Here is a 25616-nt window from a genome sequence, read left to right as displayed (position 1 = left end):
ATTGGTGGTGGCCTCCCTCAACCAGCAAGAGTGCCCGTTGTAACGTCTGCGGAAGGAGCTCCACACTGCCAGATCCGCCCGAAGGCGCCTCGTGATCCGAATGTAATGGAAAGGTTCCCTCACCCCCACCGTGGACAAGGACAATCTACGACAAAATGCCCGACCCATCGGTAACACCCGACATGCAAAAACCAAGTGCCCCAAAAGGCCCTGCATCTGTCGCAACTGAACCTTCTTGGAACCTTTGACCAAGTCCACCAGCCGAAGCAACCCTTCCAACTTCTCTTCCGGAAGCCGGAAAACCATACTCTCGGTATCAATTTCGATACCCAAGAATGAAAGGACCAACACCGGGCCAACCGTTTTTTGTTCGGACACAGGAACTCCGAACTCTGACGCCACCCGCCGGAATGCCTGAAGCAACGCTGTACAATCCTGGGAACCCAACGGACCAACAAACAAAAAATCATCCAGGTAATGTGTCAACGAACACAAACCCGCAACTCTGGACGTGACCCACTCCAAAAAAGAAGAAAATAGTTCGAAATGATAACAAGAGATAGCGCAGCCCATGGGCATACACATATCATAATAGAAGCAACCGTTAGCGAAACACCCCAACAAGTGAAAGCAATCCGGATGAACCGGCAACAAACGAAAGGCCGATTCAATGTCCGATTTTGCTAATAACGCCCCACGACCGGCCCGCCGCAGGAGGAGCAATGCCGAGTCGAAGGACGCATAACGTACCCTGCACGCATCCCTGTCGATGTCATCATTGACCGACGCCCCCGAAGGGTACGAGAGATGGTGAATCAATCGAAAAGCTCCCGGATCCTTTTTGGGTACCAGACCCAGCAGAGACACCCTCAGGTTGTGGAATGGGGGGGAATCAAAGGGGCCGGCCATGCGGCCCCGTTGAATCTCCGCCTGCAACTTTTCCTGTAACAAACCCTCTTTTCCCCGCGTGGACCGAAGATTGTCCGCGAACTGGCCCTCGTCCGACAGCACAAAGGGAATCCAGAAACCCGTTGTGAAACCGTCGAACAAAAGGCTAGCAACGTCCCTCTTAGGATACTGGACGAGCCATGGACGCATCTTTTCCACGCTCACTGGAGTCCTCTCTGCGAGGAACGTCGTCCCTACCAGAGCCCTTGGAGGCAGATGGTCTGCCCTTCTTGAAACAACGGAGAGCCGGGTGGGCTCCCCCACAGTGGGCACACTCGTGCCGGAATCTGCAGGAGCTAAACCACTTACAGTGGCTCTCGTTGAAGAGCCAACAGACTCCCTTCCTCTGACCTGCCGACGTACCTGTGGGGACGCCGGCCGCCACCGAAAAGGGAGAGGGTCTACACGGGGTCATAAGTAGCAGCCACAGGCTGCCGTCCTGCACCCCAAAACCCATACCCGGGCACGCCGCCATCTTCTGGCGGAATTGCTGGTCGTATTTGAACCAGCATTGCCCTCCATAAACCTTGTAGGCGCCCCAAATTAAGTCCAAATAACCAAATAAAGAGGGGGCCCTCTCAGGGAAACGGCGCACTAGCACGCTGGCAAAGATATTAAATCCTTGCAGCCAATTACCGAACGTACGCGGGATAGCCTTACCCTTTTCTCCCTCCAATTGTTCGCCACGTCGCGGTCTGTCCACGGACTCCTTGTCTGGCGGAACGAGAGAAAGGAGATCCACATACTCACCACGAATAATCTTCTCTTGCACCTCCGCTGGCACATGTAAACCTAGGGGGGCCAGTTCACACCCTGGAAGAAAGGAACCAACCCCAACCCCCTGACCCCTCAAACTATCCGCACTACCTGGACCCTGAGCCCCTAGACCAGTACCCCTGGCTTGCCCCTCCACTAACATCCTCAGCAGGCGCAACACCTCGCTATCCTGACCTGAACCCCCTGCAGCACCCCAGGCGCCTGCGCATGCTGACTCACCAAATGAGGGGAGGCGCAGGGGCCGTCTTCCATCGCCTTCTCGCTCCTCCTCACCGGAATCCCCCTGGAGCCTCCCAGCTCCCAGAGGGGCTGCAGCCGACACGGCCTCCCGACCGCCGGCATCTTGGCAGTACTGCAACCTTGGGGCTGCCGCCTGATTCGCGGCACCCCATGAACCGGCCGGTCCTGGGGACTCCCATCTCCTTGGGGCTGCTGTCCGGCTCACAGCACCCCTATTGCTGCCTTCTTCCGCCGGCGCTTGTGGTCTCCAGGCGCCCGGCATCCTATTTCCTATTTGACTTACTGTGGGAGCGTGTCATGGCACTCCTGGCACCAAAACCACTACAGAGGGCTGTAGATGTTCTAGTGCTTGAAGCATTACTTTAGATTGAATAGGTCAATATCTAGGAGCCAGAAATTAGAGATAAATTATGCACAAACAGACCCCTCTAAATTAAGCAGTGGTGTACAGCTGTATTTGGATGGTTATTCACTTCTCTCACTTTTTTCACTCAAGTGAATTGTAGTAAATTAAAGGGCTTCTCAAAGTACCATAAACACTTTAGCGATTTGACGTGGTCATGGTGCTTGGAGTCTGTATGTGCAACCTTTGGTTCACTATGAAACCCTAGGCATACAGACTTTAAACCCTTTGCTGTGTTACTCTACCTCCAGCAGCAGTATTGATGCATTATTAGTCAGCCCAAAACAATTTCTATGCAGAGTTGCACACACTGGCTTACATAGCTGATGAATAGCAAACTTTGCAGAAGCTGTATTTTGTCACAGCCTATTGGCAGACACTGGGTAGCCAGCAGTGACCTAGGTAAGAGGGCAGACTGTTGCACAGTGTTTTGCCCCATTACTCTTAAAGTACGCCTGACATAACCACTAAAGCAGGCTGCAGTGGTTATGGTGCTTAGAGTAACCCATTAACTTGTAAATGGCAAGTATTAGGCAAATAGCAGATCTGGAAAAATGATCCAAATCAACTGTAATAACTGCTCAGTTCGCCTGCGTTTTAAAGTGTTGAATTGGCTAGACTTAGTTTTGTAAAACACCAAGGTGTGGGGGTTATTCACCAAGTAATGAATTGGAGCCCAAACTGCAGCAACGAAGACAGAATGGCAAAAACCCTCAAATTCAGCTTTGTCCAACTTTATCACAGCTTAATATTAACAGCTGGAATTTCAATTCATCACAATTCAGTGAGTGAAGAAACTCACTCAAAATAGACACCAGCGGGTTATTTACTAATCTGGGATTTTGTGGGAAACAAAGTGAATTTTAAATTTCACAAATTTAGTAACAAAGTGAAGGGAAAAAAATAAAGAAAATATTCTCCACCTCGGCTACCGTGGGCTAATGTCCACCCCAGTGAATATCCCCGCTGCTGCTCGGTAAATGGTTGGGACTCCCCCATGCTGAGCAGCCCGGTGATGACGCTCTGTGGCCCGCGGGCCAGGATCCCGGCAGGACGCGGTGTAAATACCCCGTGACGTCATCACCGCTCAGCTGATCAGCCGCCTCGCTCCCCCCCGGAAGTGACGCAGGCAGAACTCCGCTGGAAAGAAAACAATCGCTGCGGCTGGCACGCGGAAGAGTTCACTGCGTCCTGCCCGGCCGCCCGTCACCTCCTCCTCCTACCGGGGAGACAGCGCGGGGCCCCCGACCGGGACCGACCCCGCCACGGCCATCACCGCCTCCTCCTGCAGTGCCTCCTGAGGCCGGCTGGGTAACGGTGAGTACTCGGGTTACTGTGGTCAGAGAGTGCGGGGTTAGCGGGTGTCACACCGCGGAGACAGGCCGTGCTTGCCGGTATACCGCGCTCCCGGTGACAACGCTGCCCGGCGGCCGTGAAGGTCATCGCAGGCCTCGCTGGCGTCTTTTAAAGAGTTTGTGGGCGGGGCTAACGCTGCGTCACGCGGGATCCGCTGCTGGCACAGGGTTAATGAGGGGCGGGGCTGGGCGCGTGTCACCGCCTGTCAGGTAAAATGGGCGGGGCTACACACAGCTTACCTGCTACCAGGGGGAATGGGCGGGGTTACACACTGCTTACCTGCTACCAGGGGGAATGGGCGGGGTTACACACTGCTTACCTGCTACCAGGGGGAATGGGCGGGATTACACACTGCTTACCTGCTGCCAGGTGTAATGGGCAGGGTTACACACAGCTTACCTGCTGCCAGGTGGAATGGGCGGGGCTACACACTGCTTACCTGCTGCCAGGTGGAATGGGCAGGGCTACACACAGCTTACCTGCTGCCAGGGGGAATGGGCGGGATTACACACAGCTTACCTGCTGCCAGGGGGAATGGGCGGGATTACACACTGCTTACCTGCTGCCAGGTGGAATGGGCGAGATTACACACTGCTTACCTGCTGCCAGGTGGAATGGGCAGGGCTACACACTGCTTACCTGCTGCCAGGTGGAATGGGCAGGGCTACACACTGCTTACCTGCTGCCAGGTGGAATGGGCGGGATTACACACTGCTTACCTGCTGCCAGGTGGAATGGGCAGGGCTACACACAGCTTACCTGCTGCCAGGGGGAATGGGCGGGATTACACACTGCTTACCTGCTACCAGGTGGAATGGGCGGGATTACACACTGCTTACCTGTTGCCAGGGGGAATGGGCAGGGCTACACACAGCTTACCTGCTGCCAGGGGGAATGGGCGGGATTACACACAGCTTACCTGCTGCCAGGGGGAATGGGCGGGGCTACGCACTGCTTACCTACTGCCAGGGGGAATGGGCAGGGCTACACACAGCTTACCTGCTGCCAGGGGGAATGGGCGGGATTACACACTGCTTACCTGCTGCCAGGGGGAATGGGAGGGGCTACACACTGCTTACCTACTGCCAGGGGGAATGGGCGGGGCTACACACTGCTTACCTGCTGCCAGGTGGAATGGGCGGGGCTACACACTGCTTACCTACTGCCAGGGGGAATGGGCAGGGATACACACTGCTTACCTGCTGCTAGGTGGAATGGGCGGGGTTACACACTGCTTACCTGCTGCCAGGTGGAAGGAGGGTGGGGGGGTTGTTATTCTAATTGTTGTTATTGAAGTGTCAGGTAGTCTTGTTTCAGTAACCACCACTAGCAGCTGATTAATTTAGCAACTCTACTAAACGTTAATTATGAGATGGTACAGACAAAATTATCATTGCTGGTTTAGTAATGCGAGTATATAATAGAAATACCCCTTATACAGAAGTGGTTTTGGTGTTTTTATATTGTGTCGGCAGTCCAACAGCTCAGTTCTGTTATATTATAAGAGACACTATAGTTACCAGAATAACTTTAGTTTACTGAAGTACTTTTTGGTGTATAGATCATACCCCTGCAGTCTCACTTTTCAATTATCTGCCATTTCGGAATTAAACCACTGTGTTTATGTAACCCTAGTCACACCCTCCCTGCATGTGACGTACATAGCCTTCTTACACACTTCCTGAAAATGAACCTATCTAGGTTCCTTTATTGCACAGTCTGTTTAATATTTCTTATCTCCTGCTGCTCTGTAATAACCTCCATGACCCTGCAGGAGCCTCCTATGTGTGATTTACAGTTCAATTAATAGAGGAGGAGTTAAACGTCTAAAGCATTTTAACATCTGATTGAAAATGAAACAATTTTTTTTTTCATGCAGACAGTGTGAGTCACAGGCAGGGGAAGTGTGTCTAGGGCTGCATAATCAGAAACAAAAGTGATTTGAAACAACACTGTCAACCTCCGACACACATTTTGACTGTGTTGGAAGTTCGCTGAAATTCCAACCCGATCAAGACATATACAGAGACAAAGTAAGGATTACTTTGTATATCTCTATTTTTCCTCTGCCTGCAGGGAATTGGCTGTGTCTATGGAGGGTTCTGTGGTCTCACTTAATCCTCCATAGATCTCAATGCTGTACTCTCGCTTAGGCTCAAGGAGCTGGAAGAGAGCAGACTGAAGAAGATGGCGGCACCCGTGAGGGATAGGTTTGGATATGTAAATCTCCCCTTACTTTCCCGGCCACTGGACGTTGAGCGTGCCGCTTTAACTCCTAAATGGCTGAGTATTGAGCAGGGAGACTGCTGGGACATGATCTATACCAGGGGTTGGCAACCTTCGGCACACTCCAGATGTTTTGGACTTCATCAAAAAAGGTCTTAGTCATAATGCTAGCAAACTGCCAGGTGAGATGTATTCAATAAATTTCAACAATGCTAATGCTGAACCTCCCCTTCCCCGAGCAGAGTTTAATGGACAGTAGATGACACTTCTCTTAAGAGCATGCACGCTAACACTGAGCTTTCATTTTGCTTTTGAATGTATCTTTTTTTCTCTGTGTACTGCCATGGCATCTTTGTATTTTAGTCAACAACCCCTACAGTGACTTGCTCTCTTGTGTAGTGATTCCTATGGAGGGCCACTGGAGATACTTACTTGGACCTTTCTCTCTTCATCATCCAGTCTGGGTTTTTAATTATCACCAGGTAGATGAAAACATTAACTGGTGTACATGCATGAGAGAACAAAATGGGGGTTATTGAAGTTCTTTCTTCATATATGTTCTCTCTTACATGGGATGAAAAGCTTTTGGAATCTTTTGTGCATTAAAGGACCACTATAGTGCCAGGAAAACAAACTTGTTTTCCTGGCACTATAGTATTAATAGGTCCCCCCACCCACATGGCCCCCCTCCCGCTAGGCTGAAGGAAGAGGAAGGGGTTAGATCACTCACCTTTCTCCAGCGCTGGGGACTCTCCTCCTCCTTTGGACGTCATCGGCTGAATGCAAGAGCCGCACACGCATTCAGTCAGTCCATAGGAAAGCATTCTCAATGAAAATCACAGAGACAACCACTAGAGGCTGGCTTAACTCAATGAGACAACCACTAGAGGCTGGATTAACCTTATTGTAAACATATGTTTACAGCAGGCAGGGTTAACCCTAGATGGACCTGGCACCCCGACCACTTCATTAAGCTGAAGTGGTCTGGGTGCCTATAGAGGTCCTTTATTCATTGGGTGCAGGTTGGTTAACAGTGAAGGAATCCTGTCACTGAGAAAACAGCTGTTTTCTAGCCCTATCAGTAATGTGAGTTTGATCAGCATTCAACTACACATGGTTGCAGTGATAAGCACTTCCGTGAACAGTGTGGCACAATCTTACAGTCAGCTCATTGCGCTGAAAAACGACAGCTGCTTAGCAGGAGATTACACATTTGGGGAAACTAGATAGCAAACGAATCAATGTGCATGTAATGTCAAGTGCTAGTCAGCCAATATTAAATATGTGCAACATTATCTTCGAAATACAGATGTGGATCTTACTGTATACCCTGCTTACTGTTGGGGGGTTTTCTTTCTGTTTTTGTTTCCTTATGTCCCTTATGATGTGTCCTTCGTCACTTACCTTGTTTATATTTATTAACTAGTATTCCCTGTGCTGGATCTGAATATCCAGGAGCTGCCATTATGTTCCCCCCTGTCCATGATGTCTGCAATTTTCCCTTCTGTCAGATTCTTTTGACTGATGGATTGTGGGTAAATTGCTTAGCAAATGAAGTGGAAGTTTGCTTAAACACTGCTCATTGCCAAAGATCACATTTCCCTTAAAGGGAAACTATATAGTCCTGGTACTATAGCTCCCTATAGTGCCCCCCACCTCACTCCGCTTCCGCTCCTCCCCGCCAATGTCAGCTTGCGGGCGGGACGTAAGGCGCATACATGGCGATCGCCGTGATCACACTAGGATTTCCCCCATAGAAAAGCATTATATAATACTTTCCTATAGGGTTTTGGGTGACACTGGATGTTGTCATGCATAGCGTGAGGACGTCCAGCGTCAGACAACCAAAAGTCGCGTAAAGTCTTGTAGACCGCCAATAGAGGTGGAATTAAATCTAGCAGGTAATTATTGCAGTTTATTAAAAACTGCAATAATCACAACTGCAGGGTTAAGGGACCTGGGACACCGCAACCAGACCACTTCAATGAGCTGAAAAGGTCTGGGTACCTATAGTGTCCCTTTAAGAAAAGGTAGTCCCTAATTTTTGTAACGTATAACTAAAAACTAAGGTGAGCTAACAGGAAAAAAAACTATCAGAAATATAAGGCCAAAAAAGGATTTATGTAAAAATAAAACCCTCTGGAGCGGTGGGGGTTATTTCTCTCCCCACATACCTCTGCTGATTTCAAGCGCCTGTACTGGCACAAGTCAAAACCGCAGTGGACCACCTCAAGATGGCAGATACGCAGTTCCTTTATGTGCATGAGCCTCCGATCATCCAACAGACTGCAGCTGATGGAATCCTGACACATCTGAATGTGATATTTGAGTGCTTCTGGGCAAAATTGGAGGGCCGACTTCTTACAGCACCGACTCAACCTCAGGAAGAGAAGAGGAGAGAAGTGAGGGGGTCCTCACCGGGCGCAACTTCCAGGCAAGCACAAGAGTTTCCCAGCTTATGCCTACTTGGGCTGAAAGCCAGACGGGATACACTCCCGCCACCTCGACCACACACGCGGAAGATCCAGCGTCACTGGGTGAGACAGTCCATCTGGAACTGAAGCTGTTTCCTGAAAGGGACAAACTTGGACTCACTAATGTGCCCCCGAGTTTGTGGATCAGTGATGCAGGCCCTCATAATGGCCTGCAGCCGTGGGTGTGCTCCTCTTACCTTCCGTCTCACAGCACCATTCACCTACCTCTTCCTGCCTCTGACCTGGGGCATCGGCTGACCGGGGACTTTACATTACGGGCCCACTGTTGGAAGCTACCCAATAGCCAGCTTGAGTGTCTCCAGTATGACAGTCTTACTGCACCGATGGGCTCACAATCACAACAGATTGCTTTGTTCCAGTTTGTATTTTATTTTCTCTTTTGATATGCCATTACTTTTTTATGTGCCATCCTGTGCTGAGTTAGAGGAGGGCATTAGTGGTATTACCATCCTGTATATCTAGCTTTGTGCCCTCAAACACTCTTAATTTAAGTTATCCGTGCTTTAGATTCCACATTACACTTATAATGGAGGGTAGGGTAAAACCTACAAATAAGTCTGGGTGCATTGAGTGTATAATGTTTTTGTTTCTGTTCTAGTTTTTTTTTAATCCTGTCATGTACATCCCAATCAGTGGTAACGCTCACATGATACTCCTTGGCTCTAACCAGCTTTTTTCTGCTCGATGGAGTACATGCTAAAATCTGGCAGGGGTGCTGGGTTAAAACCTTCCTGTTAGCTAAACATAGTGCTTAAGCTTGTTTTATTTTCCTAAGACCAATTCTAGTCTAAACTCCTGTCTCCTCGCTAAACAACATATCTCTAGTACACATTAAAGACATGGAGGCTTTGCCTGACATAATACAAAATGTGCACTAATCTCTGATGCTGACCGTCTGATGTTATTCTATGTGTTATCCTAAACTTTCACGTGCTGTTGGGGCATTGCAAGCTCTACTGTTTTATTTTTATGCACAACAAAAATAAATAAATACCAGGATTTTTATAGCTTTTGGAAGGTTTCACCAAATATTTTTGACCCTGGCAATGCCCCTGCCTATAACAGATGCAGACAGCATGTACATCAACTTCAAAATCATGTCACCTTTATTATCCATGTGAAACAATCCAATTGACATCAATATCACATAAAGCACCCATGTAAAAAACAAATTACGTCCATAAAGCAACAAACAAATGTACAGATGGGCCTGACAAAGAGGCAGTGACAGAGAGGCACGACAGTTATCACTGCTATAATGCATAAAAGGGATTGCTCTTTATGTTTTAGTATATCCTGTGTTATATGGGACTTGCAATAAGGTTCCATATGGACACACTGGCTGATGGCTGTATATACCGCACTGACTTTCAAAACTTTTTTTTTATATCTTTATTTTTGCTGTGCAGGTAAAAAAAAATACAAACTGGTTCCAGGTACCCCAACGGCAGTCCTTGAGCTGCTTGGCTTGTATAACAAATAGGGTAGTTGCTAGGCATTGCACATTTTTTGGTAAATTAGGTGCAAGATAAGGTTACATGCAGGCAGTATATTCAGTTTAGCTAGGTACATGCTTAGATATGAGAGATATAGCATCACCCCTTAGTCCCCTATAGCTACTTATGAATGCAGTTAGTAAGGCTAGAAAAGTAAGACTGGTAATATTTCAACATTACCATAGTTATACTGGGGCAGGTAAAGACTAGTTAGGTCATATTTAGAAAGTCCCCTTGTGACTGGTTAATTCATGCCCTCTGTGGATTCAGCTTGTTCGGGCTGTTGTCCGGTGGTCTGCCTGTGTTTCGGCTGCTGCGGGGCTGGTTGACAGGTGCTGCACGGAGTGATGTGCGGCATCCGGCTCGCTGGACCTAGACCCCAGTGTGTCTAGAGGGTGGCGTGGGGGCTGATGTTCCCTGCTGTTCAGGCAAGTGCTGGCTTGGCGTGCTGTGCCCCTTTTCCCGCCGCTAGTTGCTGTTCCATCCCTTTACCGGAGCCGGGAACTTGAAGAGAGTCACCCGAGGTAGGTGTCCCGTTAGGGTGCCAGGATGTGTGCGTGCGGCTGGATTTTGTGGGTGTCTTATCCTTTGGTGCTGCTGAACCACGTTGGTTGCGGCGTTTGTGGGGTGGGCATCTTTCATTCAGATCTTGGGGTTAGGCGCGCGGTCTCCGCCATCTTAGAGTCTGCATCTGGTAGTGCTGCTAGGCCTTAGTCTCAGTCGTAGTGGTCGGGGCTTCAGGGTGAGGACCAGGATCCCCCCCGCCGGTCCAGAGGGGGGGAACGGAGCCGATTCCTCGAGGGTGTAAGCCCCAGGTTGGACACTGTTCGGCAGGATAGCGGGGCGGCGGCTGTCCGCTCCACTCACCGCCGGAGTAGGCCTCAACTTCAGCATTGAAGATTTGTCCCCCAGGGGACTAATACTCGTCGAGCAAGCCTCACCCTGGGTTCAGTGCACTCTGCCCGTCGAGGGCGCCGTTGCTGGCCGGTATTTTTGATAAAAGTTGTAGTTTTGTGGCTGAATGGCTTAGTTTTTGCTGGAGCTGGTCTGTCTTGCGACCGTCCAGCTTGGCGGTCCGGCCCCGCCCCCGACTTTCAAAACTTTTTGACTTACGGGTGTCAGACGGGAGATTTGGGGGAGACGATGACACTACTGTGAGGGAGGGAGTGGGTTTAGTAGGGGTCTTGGGTCACCGGTTAGCCATACTTGGGGATTAAAGGTATTTTTGTATGACTTCTTTTATTTATTGCTTCTTTATTGTTTTTCATGTTCTACACATTATGGCATCGCAGTCTTTTGTTGGACCTGTAAGTCCGAACTTATTTCAGCATATTATTTGCTGGCCCTGTGTGGCCAGTGAAATGTACATTACTTATTGCCATAGACCTGCATATCCTCTCTCAAAATCTACCACAATAAAACAATAATTTACACACAAAAAATCTCAAATGAAAGATGCCAGAGTGCCTAACACTTTCTTTTTATTTATATTGTTGTTTAGAGACAAGTGTGCTGCTAAAATAACTTGTCTCCTGTATCATCGTAAACCTCAAATAAACCAGGTATTAAGAGGTATTCTAAAGAAAACAAACAGTTCTTACAGATTTTATTTTGAATGATTATTCCCGAATAAGGATTTAGTATCTTGTTTCTCTGATTTTTATTCCAGGACGACTATGGCAGCGTTGCAAGATGTACTTTCTCCAGACAGCACCTTGCAGGCATCAAACTTTGCTCATGTAATCTTTCAAAATGTGGCGAAGACATACCTTCCAAATGCAGCAATTGAATGTCATTACACACTGACCCAGTATATTCAGCCGCACCAAAAGGACTGGGTTGGCATTTTTAAGGTAGGACACCATTTCTTCTCCCTCCTTTATATGAATGTTGTATTAAGAAGTCTGTCACATTTGATTAACTTAAAGTGAAAATGATAGCATAAAAGTAGTGGTTTTCTATGTTTTTATATTATAGTTATTTTGCAATGAAAATACCCGCCTCCATCTTCAAAGGATCACTATAAGGTCAGGAACACAAACATGTATTCCTGACCCTATAGTGTTAAAACCACCATCTAGCCCCCCTGGGCCCATCATGCCTCCATAAATATAGCAAAATCTTACTTTATTCAAGCCTGAAGCTGTAACTCTGCATTCTGTTTGACTCAGAAAGACAAGCAGTCTGCTGACATTATCAGAAGTGGTAACCTGATCCAATCACAATGCTTCCCCATAGGATTGGCTGAGACTGACAAGGAGGCAGGTCAGGGACAGAGCCAGCATGATTCAAACACAGCCCTGGCCAATCCGCATCTCATAGAAATGAATTGAATCAATTAATCTCTATGAGGAAAGTTCAGTGTCTGCATGCAGAAGAGGGAGGAGACACTGAATGTTTGGATGCATTTTAGGCAGCCATGACCCAGGAAGGATCTCGAACAACCATCTGAGGAGTGGCCAGTGAAGTTATCACTAGGCTGTAATGTAAACACTGCATTTTCTCTGAAAAGACAGTGTTTACAGTAAAAAGCCCGAAGGTAATGATTCTACTCACCAGAACAAATTCAATAATCTGTAGTTGTTCTGGTGACTATAGTGTCCCTTAATATTTCCCTTCAAGGCAAATTGTAACAACTGTATCTTACTGATTGATAACATATACTTTGTTATAGCCACTTAACTCACATTGTATCTCCTGAGATCACCAGTTTTCCTTTCATTGGGATCTCTTAACCCCTTAACGACGCTAGACGGTTCAGGACCGTCATCGGCATTTTTGCGTTGCCGACCGACGACGGTCCTGAACCGTCCTAAATTTAAGAGGTACTTACCCGATCGCCGTCGTTCCCCCGGCGGCGATCGGCGGTGCTCCCGGTGTGGGGAGACTGCCTGCAGCCCAGACAGTCTCCCCATGGCGGATTAGGACCCCTGTGGCCATGTGATCGCCCAACAGGGCGACCACATGGTCACAATAGGTGTCCAAGTATCTGCCTGCAGGGGGACTGTCTGTGCTGACAGGCAGTCTCCCTGCCAGTGTAAAATCATAAAAAAATTAAAGTTATAGTGAATAAAAAAAAAATATTATTATATATGTGTATATATATATATGATATATAGACATATATTATACCTATATAATATATGTCTATATATCATATATATAATGTCATGCTAAGTTTATTTTTATATTAATATGTACATATATTAATATAAAAATACACGTATTATTAAATTACACACATATATATAATATATATAATAACTATATATATTGTATATATATATTATTATAAAATACAAATAATAAGTACATTAAATTAAATTAAAAAAATAAAAATAATAATAAAAATTAAAAAAAAAATTATATATCTATACGAAATTTTATTCTAACTGTATTTTGATATTAATATATATATATTTATATCAAAATACACTTAGAATGAAATTGTATATATATCTATGTATATATAAATAAATAAAAAGAATACGAACTATTCATATGTCCATATACAAAATTACATAAATAATTATATAAATATACATGTAGACTTCAAATATATAAATATGCATATATATTTAAATTCTACGTGCGTATTTATGTAATATTTTTACATAATTAAGTAATTTTATTAATTGCAATTTGAGGGACCTGCCTGCCAACCCACGCCGAAATTGCAGAGAATTTAATTTGCTAGCACTGTATTTTACCCTGTAACGTTCTACGACACCCTAAAACCTGTACATGGGGGGTACTGTTTTACTCGGGAGACTTTGCTGAACACAAATATTAGTGATTCAAAACAGTAAAACATATCACAGCGATGATATTGTCAGTGAAAGTGACTTTTTTTGCATTTTTCACACACAAACAGCACTTTTACTGATGATATAATTGTTGTGATACATTTTCCAGTTTTGAAACACTAATGTTTGTGTTCAGCAAAGTCTCCTGAGTATAAAAGTACCCCCCATGTACAGGTTTTATAGCGTTTTTGAAAGTTACAGGGTCAAATATATGGGTCAAATATTTTTACATTGAAAATCGCCAGGTTGGTTACGTTGCCTTTGAGAGCGTATGGTAGCCCAGGAATGAGAATTACCCCCATGATGGCATACCATTTGCAAAAGAAGACAACCCAAGGTATTGCAAATGGGGTATGTCCAGTCTTTTTTAGTAACCACTTAGTCACAAACACTGGCCAAAATTAGCGTTCAATTTAGTTTTTTACTTTTTTCACACACAAACAAATATGAACGCTAACTTTGGCCAGTGTTTGTGACTAAGTGGCTACTAAAAAAGTCTGGACATACCCCATATTGAATACCCTGGGTTGTCTGCTTTAAAAAAAATATGTACATGTGGGGTGTTATTCAGCGATTTATGACAGATAATAGTGTTACAATGTCACTATTGATACATTTTAAAAATGTATGTTTTGAAACCGCAATATCCTACTTGTACTTATAGCCCTATAACATGCAAAAAAATAGCAAAAAGCATGTAAACACTGGGTATTTTTAAACTCAGGACAAAATTTTGAATCTATTTAGCAGTTTTTTTCATTCGCTTTTGTAGATGAGTAAAAGATTTTTCACATAAAAGTCAAAAAACATGTATTTTTTTCAATTTTTCATCATATTTTTTCATTTTTTTTAAATTAAATTACATGAGATTATATAAATAATGGTATGTAAAGAAAGCCCCTTTTGTCCTGAAAAAAACAATATATAATTTGTATGGGAACAGTAAATGAGAGAGCGGAAAATTACAGCTAAACACAAACACCACAAAAGTGTAAAAAGATGCCTGGTCGCAAATGTACAACATCGCAAAAACAGTCCGGTCCTTAAGGGGTTAAGAAACACTACAGATTTTCAATATCTGGGCTCACTCTGCAATTCCAGCAATATACCAATCGATTATTAATTGAACTTAAGGTTGCTAGTGACATAGTTTTTTTTTTTTTTCTTTTTCTAGCCTCCCATACATATATTTTCTTTTTATGATATTATTACCTATCATTTCATATTTCTTTTGATAATCTGGTATAGCTTTTCTTTACATTTTATATTGATTATTCTTATTATCAATTTTCCTTTTGGTTTACCTTTTGATGCACTAAAAGCAATATTTTTAATTAATATATTAAACGTTATGTTTTAGCTAAATTGATACTATTAGGCAAGTACTTCTCTATTTGTTATATGTATGTGTGTCTTTTTATATATAAAAAAAGATTATTAAACTGTCCTTAAACTGTGAATAATTATTATCCCATTACAAAATGTAGGACCGAATCCATAGGCATTTTAATCTATGCCACAAAATATACAGTAAAATAAAAAAAGGTATAAAATCAATTTCCATCTGATACACAAAGACATCTCTCACTCTCTCTCGAGTTTCCAAACATCAGCCTCGAAACCTTAATGACTTTAAGAAGATCTGCAATAGGGAGTGGGACAAAATCCCTCCTGAGATGTGTGCAAACCTGGTGGCCAACTACAAGAAATGTCTGACCTGTGTGACTGCCAACAAGGGTTGTTGAAGGGGTCAAATACTTATTTCACTCATTGACATGCAAATCAATTTATAACTTTTTCACATGTTTTTCTGGATGTTTTTGGAGGTTATTCTGTCTCTTACTGTTAAAATACAACTACCATTAAAATTATAAACTGATCATTTCTTTGTCAGTGGACAAACGTTTAAAATCAGCAGGGGATCAAATACTTTTTTCCTATCAGATTAGAGGCAGTGCTTACACCATAGGGATATCCAATCTGGAGGGAAAAAACAGGCAGGCAAATCTCCAAACATTTTAACCCCTCCCCTAATTACCTCCTTTCCAATAAGTAGCAGCTCCTCCTGATCATCCCCAGTTCTTTGCCTGCCTTCGGCAGGGGAGGTTATGCAGGAAGGTTCTCCAGGAAGCAGGTGAGAAGGGCTGAGGCTCGGGAGGCTCTGCTTCCTTGATGTTCGGGTAAGTAGCGTTTAACACGCCGGACGGCGTGGTCCCTCAGAATTTATTCCGTCTCTTGCCGTGCCAGGTGCCGGTCTGACGAAGGACGCAGGCGTGCGTCGGCTGGGAGGTCCTGTCGGTGGAACGCACACACAGGTTGCGTTGCGTTCCACCAGGGAGTCGCAGAGCACTATGCACATGCGCAATGCGAACCTGGATTCAGGCGCCAAATTTGAACTTGGCGTTTTTGTTTGGTTACAGGACTTAAAAGGAGCATTACCAGCAGCAACCTCTGTTTGCCAGGAGCTTTCAGAACGGTTGCAAAGTGTGTTTCTCACCTGCCCTCCAACACACTCTCAGGCCATTTAAGGTAAGACTGATTAAGTTTTTATTTAAAGGGTTCTAGCCTGAATCTTTAGGGAAAAATTTTGTTTATTTTCCCTTGTTTGTTTTCTGTTCCCAGTATATAATCCTGAAAATTTGGATAAAGTTGCTGAGAAGGGGAAATGTACATCTAGCCAAGCATTTAATGTGCTCTGTGTGTGGCCATCTTATGCCAGATGGTTGTAAAAAGGAAACTTTGCTCTGTGTGTTCAAAGAAGCTTCAGAGGAAGCACAAAGAACAGAAATGTCCACTTTATCAGCTGGTTGCAACAAAGTATGCAGCAAACAGTTGTGGATATGTGGTCAGCAGCATTACAGACAATCCAGGCTTCGGTTGCCCAGGATTCTCAGATTGTTATACATGCTAACAAAAGCCTAAGATCTTGGGAAGTTCCGATTCTAGTTTGGAACTAGTGGTTCTGAGTATGGCGATAATTCAGCAGTGTCTCATCAAATGAGGAATCTGCATTCCCAGTAGAATCCATTTGGGGTATTGATTAAAGAAGTGCAGTGGCATTTGAACTTGAGGAAACAGGGTAGAAGTCCAATAGGTTTCTTTTTCACCCACAGATTGGGGAGTTGATTTAAAAGATTGGAAAATTCCCAAGTCACATGCTGTTTATTGGCTAGACAGTTTTTAAATCTCTCTTTTCCATAGAAGCGGAACAAGACTGTAAGCTGGATACTATCCCTGTAGTGGGCGTTCCTATTGCTCAAATAGGTAAGAAGACTACATTACCAATTGGAGATTCAAGCGGGCTCAAGGAGGTCATGGATAAACGCATGGACTCCTCCTTAAAGATGTTGTTCATCTCTTCTGCAGCCCAAGCTAAAGTTTTGATTACGGGGTCATCCGTTACCAAGGCCCATAAACTTGGTTGGAAGAACTAGAAAAGTGGATGCCTCTGCAGAAAGCCTGAAATTATCGGCCAAGAATATAGGTATTTCAACAGTCGCCAGAAGAGCGCTTTGGCTTAGAAATTGGTCAGCAGATGCGGCATCTAATAATTCACTGTGTGAACTGTCTTTTGAACCAGGTAGACTTTCGGTTCAAAACTGGATGAGTTGTTGAAACAGATGAAGGAAGGAAGGAAAGCTTTACCAGTATCATATAGGAAGCAGTTTAGAAGCCGTAACGCAGAGACACTTCCCTCATTTAGAAGTTCCTTTCGTAGAAACTATTTCAAGGGTCAACAGAAAAGAGCCTTTGATTATAGGAAGAAGGAAAGGTTTACTGCCAAGAGAAATAAAAAATGATGACGCCAGGCCTGTAGGTGGAAGGTTGAGTCACTTCCTAGAGCACTGGAAAGAGACAACATCGGATCGCTGGGTCCTTACAGTGATGGAGCACGGATACGCTCTAGAATTATCACAAGCCCCAAAAGAACATGTTTCTATGTTCCGAGATTCATTCTCTAGATATGGAACTCCCTCTGATGCGGGAAGTATCGACTCTGTTACTAAAAAGAGTGGTGGAAGAAGTTCCTCTAAAGGAAAGACATCAAGGCACCTATTCAAGACTTTTCTTGGTGCCAAAACCAGATGGTTCGTTCAGACCTATCCTAGACCTAAAGGCCATAAACAAGCGGATTATCAAAAAGAAATTCCTCATGGAAACAGTAAAGTCAGCTGCTCTGCTTATTCACCCATAAAGTTGGTTTGCGTCCCTGGATTTGAAAGATGCCTATCTTCATGTACCCATAGCAGAATCCAGCAAAAGTTTTCTACGGTTGCGGTGTGCTGCCAATCGGTAACCAAACATTACCAATTCAGAGCTCTGCCTTTCGGCCTGTCATCAGCGCCCAGAGTATTCACAAAGCTTCTAATAGTAGTTTCAGCTTTTCTAAGAGGTATGGGCATCACTGTCATTCCATATTTGGACGACTGGCTGTTCATTGCAGAGTCCCAAGTTCAACTACAGTTAGACCTGGGGACAGCCATCAAATCGCTGGAAAAGCATGGCTGGCTAATAAATTTCAACAAATCGGAACTAGTGCCAGTTCAAAGGATCCAGTTCTTGGGTCTAATTTTGGATTCTATCGCGATGAAGTTATTCCTGCCAGAAGAGAAGATACTAAAGATCAAGCGGTTAATCCGGAATCTCAGAGAAAAAAGTGTGTTTTCAATCAGAGAAGCCAGGTGCTTGCTGGGTCTGTTTACAGCCTCAATCCCGGCAGTCGGTTGGGCAAAAGCCAGAATGAGACCTCTACAAAGAAACATTCTGCAAGTCTGGTATCGACAGGATCTCGGCCTAGATGGGCTGATGAGGTTTAACGATCTAACTTTGAAAAGTCTGCAGTGGTGGACATTTTCTCGATTCCTCCACGAGGGTCTGTCATTCCGGATGAAGTCCTTCACTATCATAACAACAGACGCCGCTGCGCTGGGCTGGGGGGCCCATCTGGGAGACATAAAGAAGCAGGAGTCCTGGCAAGAGAAGGATATGAGAAGTTCCTCGAACTTCAGGGAATTAAAGGCCGTATGGATGGCACTCTTGGCGTTTCAGTTTCTCATCAAAGATCAACATGTTCAAATTCGTTCAGACAATCGAACGGCAGTGGCATATTTGAACAAACAGGGAGGTACGAGATCAACAAGATTAGAAAGCCTTTGTTCAATAATCATGCTGTGGGCAGAAGTGCACCTTATGTCAATCTCTGCAGTTCACATTTTAGGAAAGTTCAATGTGGTGGCAGATGCCCTGAGCAGGCATCATTTGAAACAAGCAGATTGGTCCCTGTCATGCAGAACTTTCAAGTTCATCACAGACCGCTTCGGTGTTCCAGAGATAGTCCTGATGGCATCCAGAGTGAACAGGAAGACAAGACGTTTTGCATCCCTAAATCCAGCAGACAGGCCGGATTTCATAGATTCCCTGTCAGTACCATGGAAGTTCAACCTGGCATATATCTTCCCGCCAGTAGTGCTTCTTCCCAGAATACTTCAAAGAGTAAGGCTGGAAAATGTAAGTATTATCCTAATCCTTCCATGGTGGCCAAGAAGAAGTTGGTTCTCGGTTCTCCTGAACTTTCCGGGGGCCACCTTTTGGAAGCTTCCTCTTTCAGGAGTAATTCTAGAGGACGCCATGGTGCCTCTTCCGGCCCTTCGGAGATTCCGTTTGACGGCCTGGTTTCTGAACTCCAGATTTTAGAGAGTAAAGGTCTGGATCCTGAAGTTATAAAAATTTTTTTTTTGGCATCTTACAAGGAATCTACTTCAAGGTTCTACGTTAGGATTTGGAAGTTTTTTCAGCGGTGTTGTAGGTTTGAAGTCAACCCTGTTTCCGCGTCCATCCAGAAGATTCTATGCTTCCGTCAGATGGGATTTGCAAAGGTCTTAATCCTGCTTCATTTAGATTACATGTTTCTGCTATCAGTTTCTTCGCCCTCAGATGTTTCACCTCGAATTTTCTGATTTCAAGGTTCTTCAGAGCTCTGACACGTTTGGTGCCCTTTGTTAGGGAAGCCTGTCCTCCCTGGGATCTGAATTTGGTCCTTTCCGCGCTTTGAGTACCGCCTGTTGAACCATTGGAAGAAGTTTCCCTGAAGATGTTTTCGTTGGATACCGTTTTTTTTTTTGGTGGCTATTCGTCAGCTAAAAGAGTATGTGAGATCCGAGCGCTTCGGGAGTATTTTCCCTTTTTGGTTTTCATCAGGACAAGGAGGTTCTGAAGCTCGATCCTTCAGGTATCACTAAAGTTTTTTCTGTTGCCAATGTCAACCGAGAAGTGGTTTTGCCGACCGTTTGTCGGAATCCGTCTAATGCCTTGGTAAGTAATTTTCACTGCTTAGACGTAAAGATATGTCTTTGGCAATATCTAAAAGCTACGGAATCCTTCCGGTAGGATATCAGTATGTTTGTCTTGTTCATAGGCACAAAGAAAAGGTATGTTGGTTTCGAAGAGTTCTCTGGCTAGATGGCTGAAGGATTGTATTCTGTTATCTTATTCTAAGAGTAGCACGGAATTTGCAGGCCCTATAAAGGCACATTCTACTAGAGCTGTTTCGCGGTCATGGGCTCTGCGTGCAGCTGCTTCTCCGTCTCGAATTTGTTCAGCTGCTATTCGGTCCTCTCTCCATTCGTTCTCAAGACACTACAAGTGGGACATACTGGCCTCGGAGTATGCAGCTTTTGGGCGCAGGGTGCTTCAAGCAGTAGTGAACTGAAACCCGCCCTCAGGATCTGCTTTATTATATCCCTATGGTGTAAGCACTGCCTCTAATCTGATAGGAAAAACATAAATTTTACTTACCGAAAATTTCTTTTTCCTGAAGATTAGAGGCAGTGCTACAATTCCCGCCCCTTTTTCTAATAAACTCAGTAATTTTGCAGCTATTTGGCTTATGTATTGTCTGGGGATGATCAGGAGGAGCTGCTACTTATTGGAAAGGAGGTAATTAGGGGAGGGGTTAAAATGTTTGGAGATTTGCCTGCCTGTTTTTTCCCTCCAGATTGGATATCCCTATGGTGTAAGCACTGCCTCTAATCTTCAGGAAAAAGAAATTTTCGGTAAGTAAAATTTATGTTTTTCCCTCACTTTGTGTGTGTGTGTGTATCAGATGGAAGTTAATTTTATACCTTTTTATTTTATTTATTTTTTAAAGAATTACTGTATATTTTGTGGCATAGATTAAAATGCCTATGGATTCTATCCTATATTTTGTAATGGGATAATAATTCTTCACAGTTTAATGATTGTTTAATAATTTTTCATCATTAAATGTAAATACATTCTGGAACCCTGGGCAATATTTCAAATATTAGAATGATTTGTGGCATAGTTTATTACATGTAGCCCTTCCTGGTTCTGGTGGGGTTATTAAGCAGTACCTGGCAAAGAAAGGAAGGTATGTGTTAGTTTAGCTGGGAGATGGCCCAAGGGGAACAATAAATTACAGGAAGAAAGGCTACTGTTAGTATGTACTGTAAGGCAAATGAGTTGCATGGTTGGAAATATCTTGTAATTAGTGTACAACACACAGACCCGCTTGTCTTTCCCTGTTCAGTGTTAATTGAAGTGGCACTGGGCTGGATGAAATCCATACCAGCTCTGTTAGGCCTTTTTTCCTGCTGTGCAATGACTGAAGGCAGAATTGGCTATACATTTAGGACAGTTTATAGCCTTCAATTCAGCCATCTAAACTGAATGGAGAAATAAATGGACATGAACTTGTCCTGAATCTAAGGAGAATTGAACACAATTAGTAATAAGTAAGGAATTGCTCATTAATCAATTTCTGAACTAGTCTCAACATTAGTAATGTGTCCTACGTACTCTCTCAAGGTACTGGCAGGTGTTGCATTTAAAAAAAAATATAGAAATATCCGGTGGCTGGAGGAATGCAGAAATGTTATCAAGCTGGGAAAGGATTAAAGGGGAACGTGCAGAAAGATTTACTTAATGTGAGGAGTCCTCAGGATCCCCTGTTAACCAAGAACAACCAGTGCTATAACCCCTCTTCCCCCCCCCCCCCCCCACCCCCCCACATTTCTGCATCTCATGTCTAGAAGGATATTAAAGCACACTTACGCTTTCCTTATAAAATGGTACAATATTATGTCTACTGTTTCCAAAAATACAATTAATAAGATATCAGTGATCTGAAGTGCCCAAAAATGCACAATCAAGTCAAAGGAAAAATTATTGAAAAAAGAAAGTGGACATTCTAAACCACTAATGCATATAGTTCACCCAAATAGGAGTCCAATCAGATGATCTTAGTTAAACAGTTAATCCACGCCGGAAATCTGTATAGTTGAAAGGATGGTTTTAGCATGGCTTTGGCAGAAAATATAATAACAAAAACTCGCTAAAAGCACAATGCATGCATAATAAAATAATGCAATCCGTTACAAGTATCATTCATTGCTTTGTGGTTTAACCCCTTAAGGACCAAACTTCTGGAATAAAAGGGAATCATGACATGTCACACATGTCATGTGTCCTTAAGGGTTAATTAGAGATAGAGTTCCCTAAAAAAAAAAATCAATTCTTTATTTTTGCAGTGCATAAAGAGATGTACATGCCAGTAAATGATAGATTGCGAGGGAATAAGCAATAGTTGCAATACATAGCATTAAAACAGTATATCAGAAAATATATTGCACTTTTATGCGAGACAAACAATCAAACGTCTAGTTTTGTTGTAAGGATAGTAGTGGCTTACGTGTTGCATATTGTCTTATAATTAAAATAATACCCCGCGCTCCTGTGTAGCGTGACTGAAAGTAAATGGACCGGTAAGGTGAAGGGTTGTGATACCTAATATCCTGTTGACTTGCAATTTTGTCCTTTACTGAAAAGGTCTAGTTAGTAATCCCTCAACGTGGATTAGTGGTGGGTGCCCTCACCTACTGTCTGAGTTACCAGGGCAGGGTGTGTGGGGTTAATAAAACATGCTGCTTTGCCAACTAGTACCAACCCCTAACTAAAGGGGGCCACAGGGGGGAGATTAAGCCGCTCAGACTAGCCATTGGTACGAGAAGTCCCTTGTGGAACGAGTCCCTTGTGTCTACGGGTTTCAATTGAACTTTCCCGTACAAATGTAAAAGGAAGGGTATAACATCACATGCATAAACCATCAACAAAAGCAAAGGTGCAAGGTGACATTGTCGCTGCTACAAAACTCGCGTAACTGCCTTCTTTCTCTTTGTGGGATGAATGGGATAGTCCTGCTAGGGTCCCGTGTGTGAGGATGATGATGTTGTATGGGTCGAAGCCCCCTGTGCTATGCCCAGTGAGTTGAGGAAAGATTGAGCCTCAGCTGCCGAGGTGAGTTTTTTAACACTGCATTGTCCTGAGTAACCGCTAGGGTCCTAGGTAGAAGCCATCTGTATTCCACCTTCACTTCGCGGAGTTGGGTGGTAATGTGTGACAGCGATTTCCTCCACTGGAGTGTACTGCACTGCAGGTAATGTCCTGAAAAAAGGTAAGCTGGGAGTTTTCAAATGTGTATGGGATTTTGTCCCTTACTGCTGCAAGTATGCAGCGTTTGTCTATCAGAGAGTGGAATCTCACGATGACGTCCCATAGGGCTGTTGGGGGTGCCTGCTTTGCTTTGTTAATTCAGAATTGTCCATCAAATTCCAGCTTTTTTGCATGTGTGTGTGGCAGGAGCCCAGCAGTGAGTCTTCTCAAGTAGCGTGACCGTTTGGTTGAACTGATCATGTCTGGGATTCTCCCAGATTTTAATGTTTTTCTGTCTACTGCAGTCTTCCATGGTATCCAATTTATTTTAGACAGCTGTATTAGCAGACTGCAATTGGCGGAGGGTGTCACCCATTCTGTTCACCTCTTGGCGTAAGTCCATATTATCTTCTTCCGTGGCTTGTACTCTTGTGGTCACGGCTTGTATCTCCGTGCAGGCCAAGTTTATGTCGGAGTCAAACCGTTTTCATCTCCTGCAGCAATTGCCATATGTTGCATTTTGTGGCCGGGGCAAGGTTGTCGCCCTCAGCTTGCGGTAAGTGTGGTGATTGGGGCCTTTGATGTTCCCCTTGGTCCTCAGAGCTCATTGCCGAGCAGTTGGAGCCGGTTTCTAGCCCAGTCTCGTCGGCTATTTTTTGGCCCATGGGGCTTTGGAGCAGGGTCCCAATGTCCCGGGTGTCTTTGGGAGCTCCTGCTGGCTGTTTTGGTATTTTTATCCCCATTTTGTTGTTGAGTGGCTGCTCACTTGTGGTTGGTGTCTGATATGCAAGGTCTTGGAGTAACTTCCACCCTAATGGCAGAACCTCGAGGCCTCTGCTGTTAGGGTGGTTGGTGTAGGCCTGACTCTTACAGCGGGTTTTCCTTCCCTTTTGGGCAAATAAGAAGGGTTTCGGCAGGTGGCCCTTTGTGTATGGGTGATTCGAGTACTATTTTTGCCATATTCGGGCCTGCGGGACCCTGGATGGCTTAAGATTTGCCGTTAACGCGGGAGGAGCTCTGCGAGATAGCGTCCATGCGGCTTGGCGGTTAAGCTCAGCCCCATCTAGTTCTCTAAATTTTAAATAACGCCTAATCTTGTAAAATGTCTTTCCTGAGTGCCGTATTGGCTTTCATATCAATATTATTTTGAAGGGAAATTAGTTTTGTTGTTAGTTTTATATATTTAGTAGAGAAAAGGTTCATTAGTTAAAATACTTTACAAATGGGATGGATACATGCAGAATCATTTGTTGTATTGTGGACCAAACATACCATCATACATATAGCCACTCGGTTGAATTACAGCGAACATCATTTTCCTTAAGTCATGTGTGCATTTCTATATCCCTGATCTGCTTCCTGTCTGGAAGACCTAAAAACTGCAATCTGCCTACTATTGTATTGTACCATCTATCTTACGGTATCTGCTATTTTTGAATAGGGCTAAATTTTGAGTTTATACTTTTGAATTATTGTATTAATTGTTAATCACATTTGTACATCAGCATTTTCCTAATGCAAAAAACAAACACATGTGTTCAAGCAGGGGGAATAATAAAATCACTAGATGCTATATGTTTTATTCAGAATTTTTGGATATTTCTACAAATAGAAAGCGTAAATGTGCAAACTCTTTCCCATTTGGCCATTAAACATTTGAGTGGGTTATATAACGTTGACTCTTGTGAAAAAAAAAAAAAAAAAAAAAAAACATTTTTAAAGCAGAAATGTTATAAGATACATAAGTTCCACATTAATTTCCCATCTTCTCATCATGTTTCTTCCTGTACAATGTAACACTAAATCACAGAAACGTGACTTTGTTATCCTGTCATGGATTACCATTTGTCACTCCTCCTGGTGTTATTCTTCTGGTTTAATAAAATACAGAGGTTTTGGAGATGACATCATCTATTATTCCATAGCCATTACTTTAGCAGTCTCAATTTCACATACACACCATGCGTTATGAGATTCTAAGTGTTCTAAATGTGTGCATGAGGGTATTTCAACCTCAATTTGACACAGCTACCATGATATATAAAATGTGTGGTGAATCCAGTAATTCTAAAATTACAAACCGCAACATATACTAACAGGAAATGTTTGATGGTAAAACAAAAATTACCGTACTTGGAAAAACTTAATTACTTGGCAATCTCTTTTGATCATCTGAGGGATCTTTATTTTTATCTGTATTTGTACAGGAAGAAATATTTATGGGTCCTTAAAAATCTCTCCACAGGATAGCATTGACCCCCTCTGGAAGATAATTAAAATAAATATAATAACATTAAAAAAGTCACTCTTTTCTGCCCAGATCTTTCGTGCAGCACATTGGCCTGGCAGAGATCCTTTTACAAAACAGCAAGAAATACCATGAGGACACACAACATTGCCCTTTTCTACATCATATGAC

At 43.9% G+C, this 25616-nt stretch overlaps 1 protein-coding gene across 2 annotated transcripts in view; it reads left to right on the top strand.

The window, feature by feature from the left end:
• The first annotated feature begins 3485 nt into the window (after window positions 1-3485).
• Window positions 3486-25616, top strand: part of TAX1BP1 (Tax1 binding protein 1) — a 100585-nt gene continuing 78454 nt past the window's right edge. Inside the window, exons 1-3 of one of the 2 annotated variants that reach the window (XM_063452333.1) lie at window positions 3672-3685; window positions 11443-11503; window positions 11611-11794. In XM_063452333.1, the coding sequence (XP_063308403.1) occupies window positions 11618-11794 (177 nt within the window). In that variant the 5' untranslated portion in view covers window positions 3672-3685; window positions 11443-11503; window positions 11611-11617. Of the gene's footprint in view, window positions 3686-11442; window positions 11504-11610; window positions 11795-25616 lie in introns of both variants that reach the window. The other variant, XM_063452334.1, reaches the window with a different exon arrangement.

Source organism: Pelobates fuscus, chromosome 4 (assembly GCF_036172605.1).
Source record: "Pelobates fuscus isolate aPelFus1 chromosome 4, aPelFus1.pri, whole genome shotgun sequence".
Taxonomy (NCBI): domain Eukaryota; kingdom Metazoa; phylum Chordata; class Amphibia; order Anura; family Pelobatidae; genus Pelobates; species Pelobates fuscus.
This window is presented reverse-complemented; position numbering and strand designations above follow the sequence as displayed.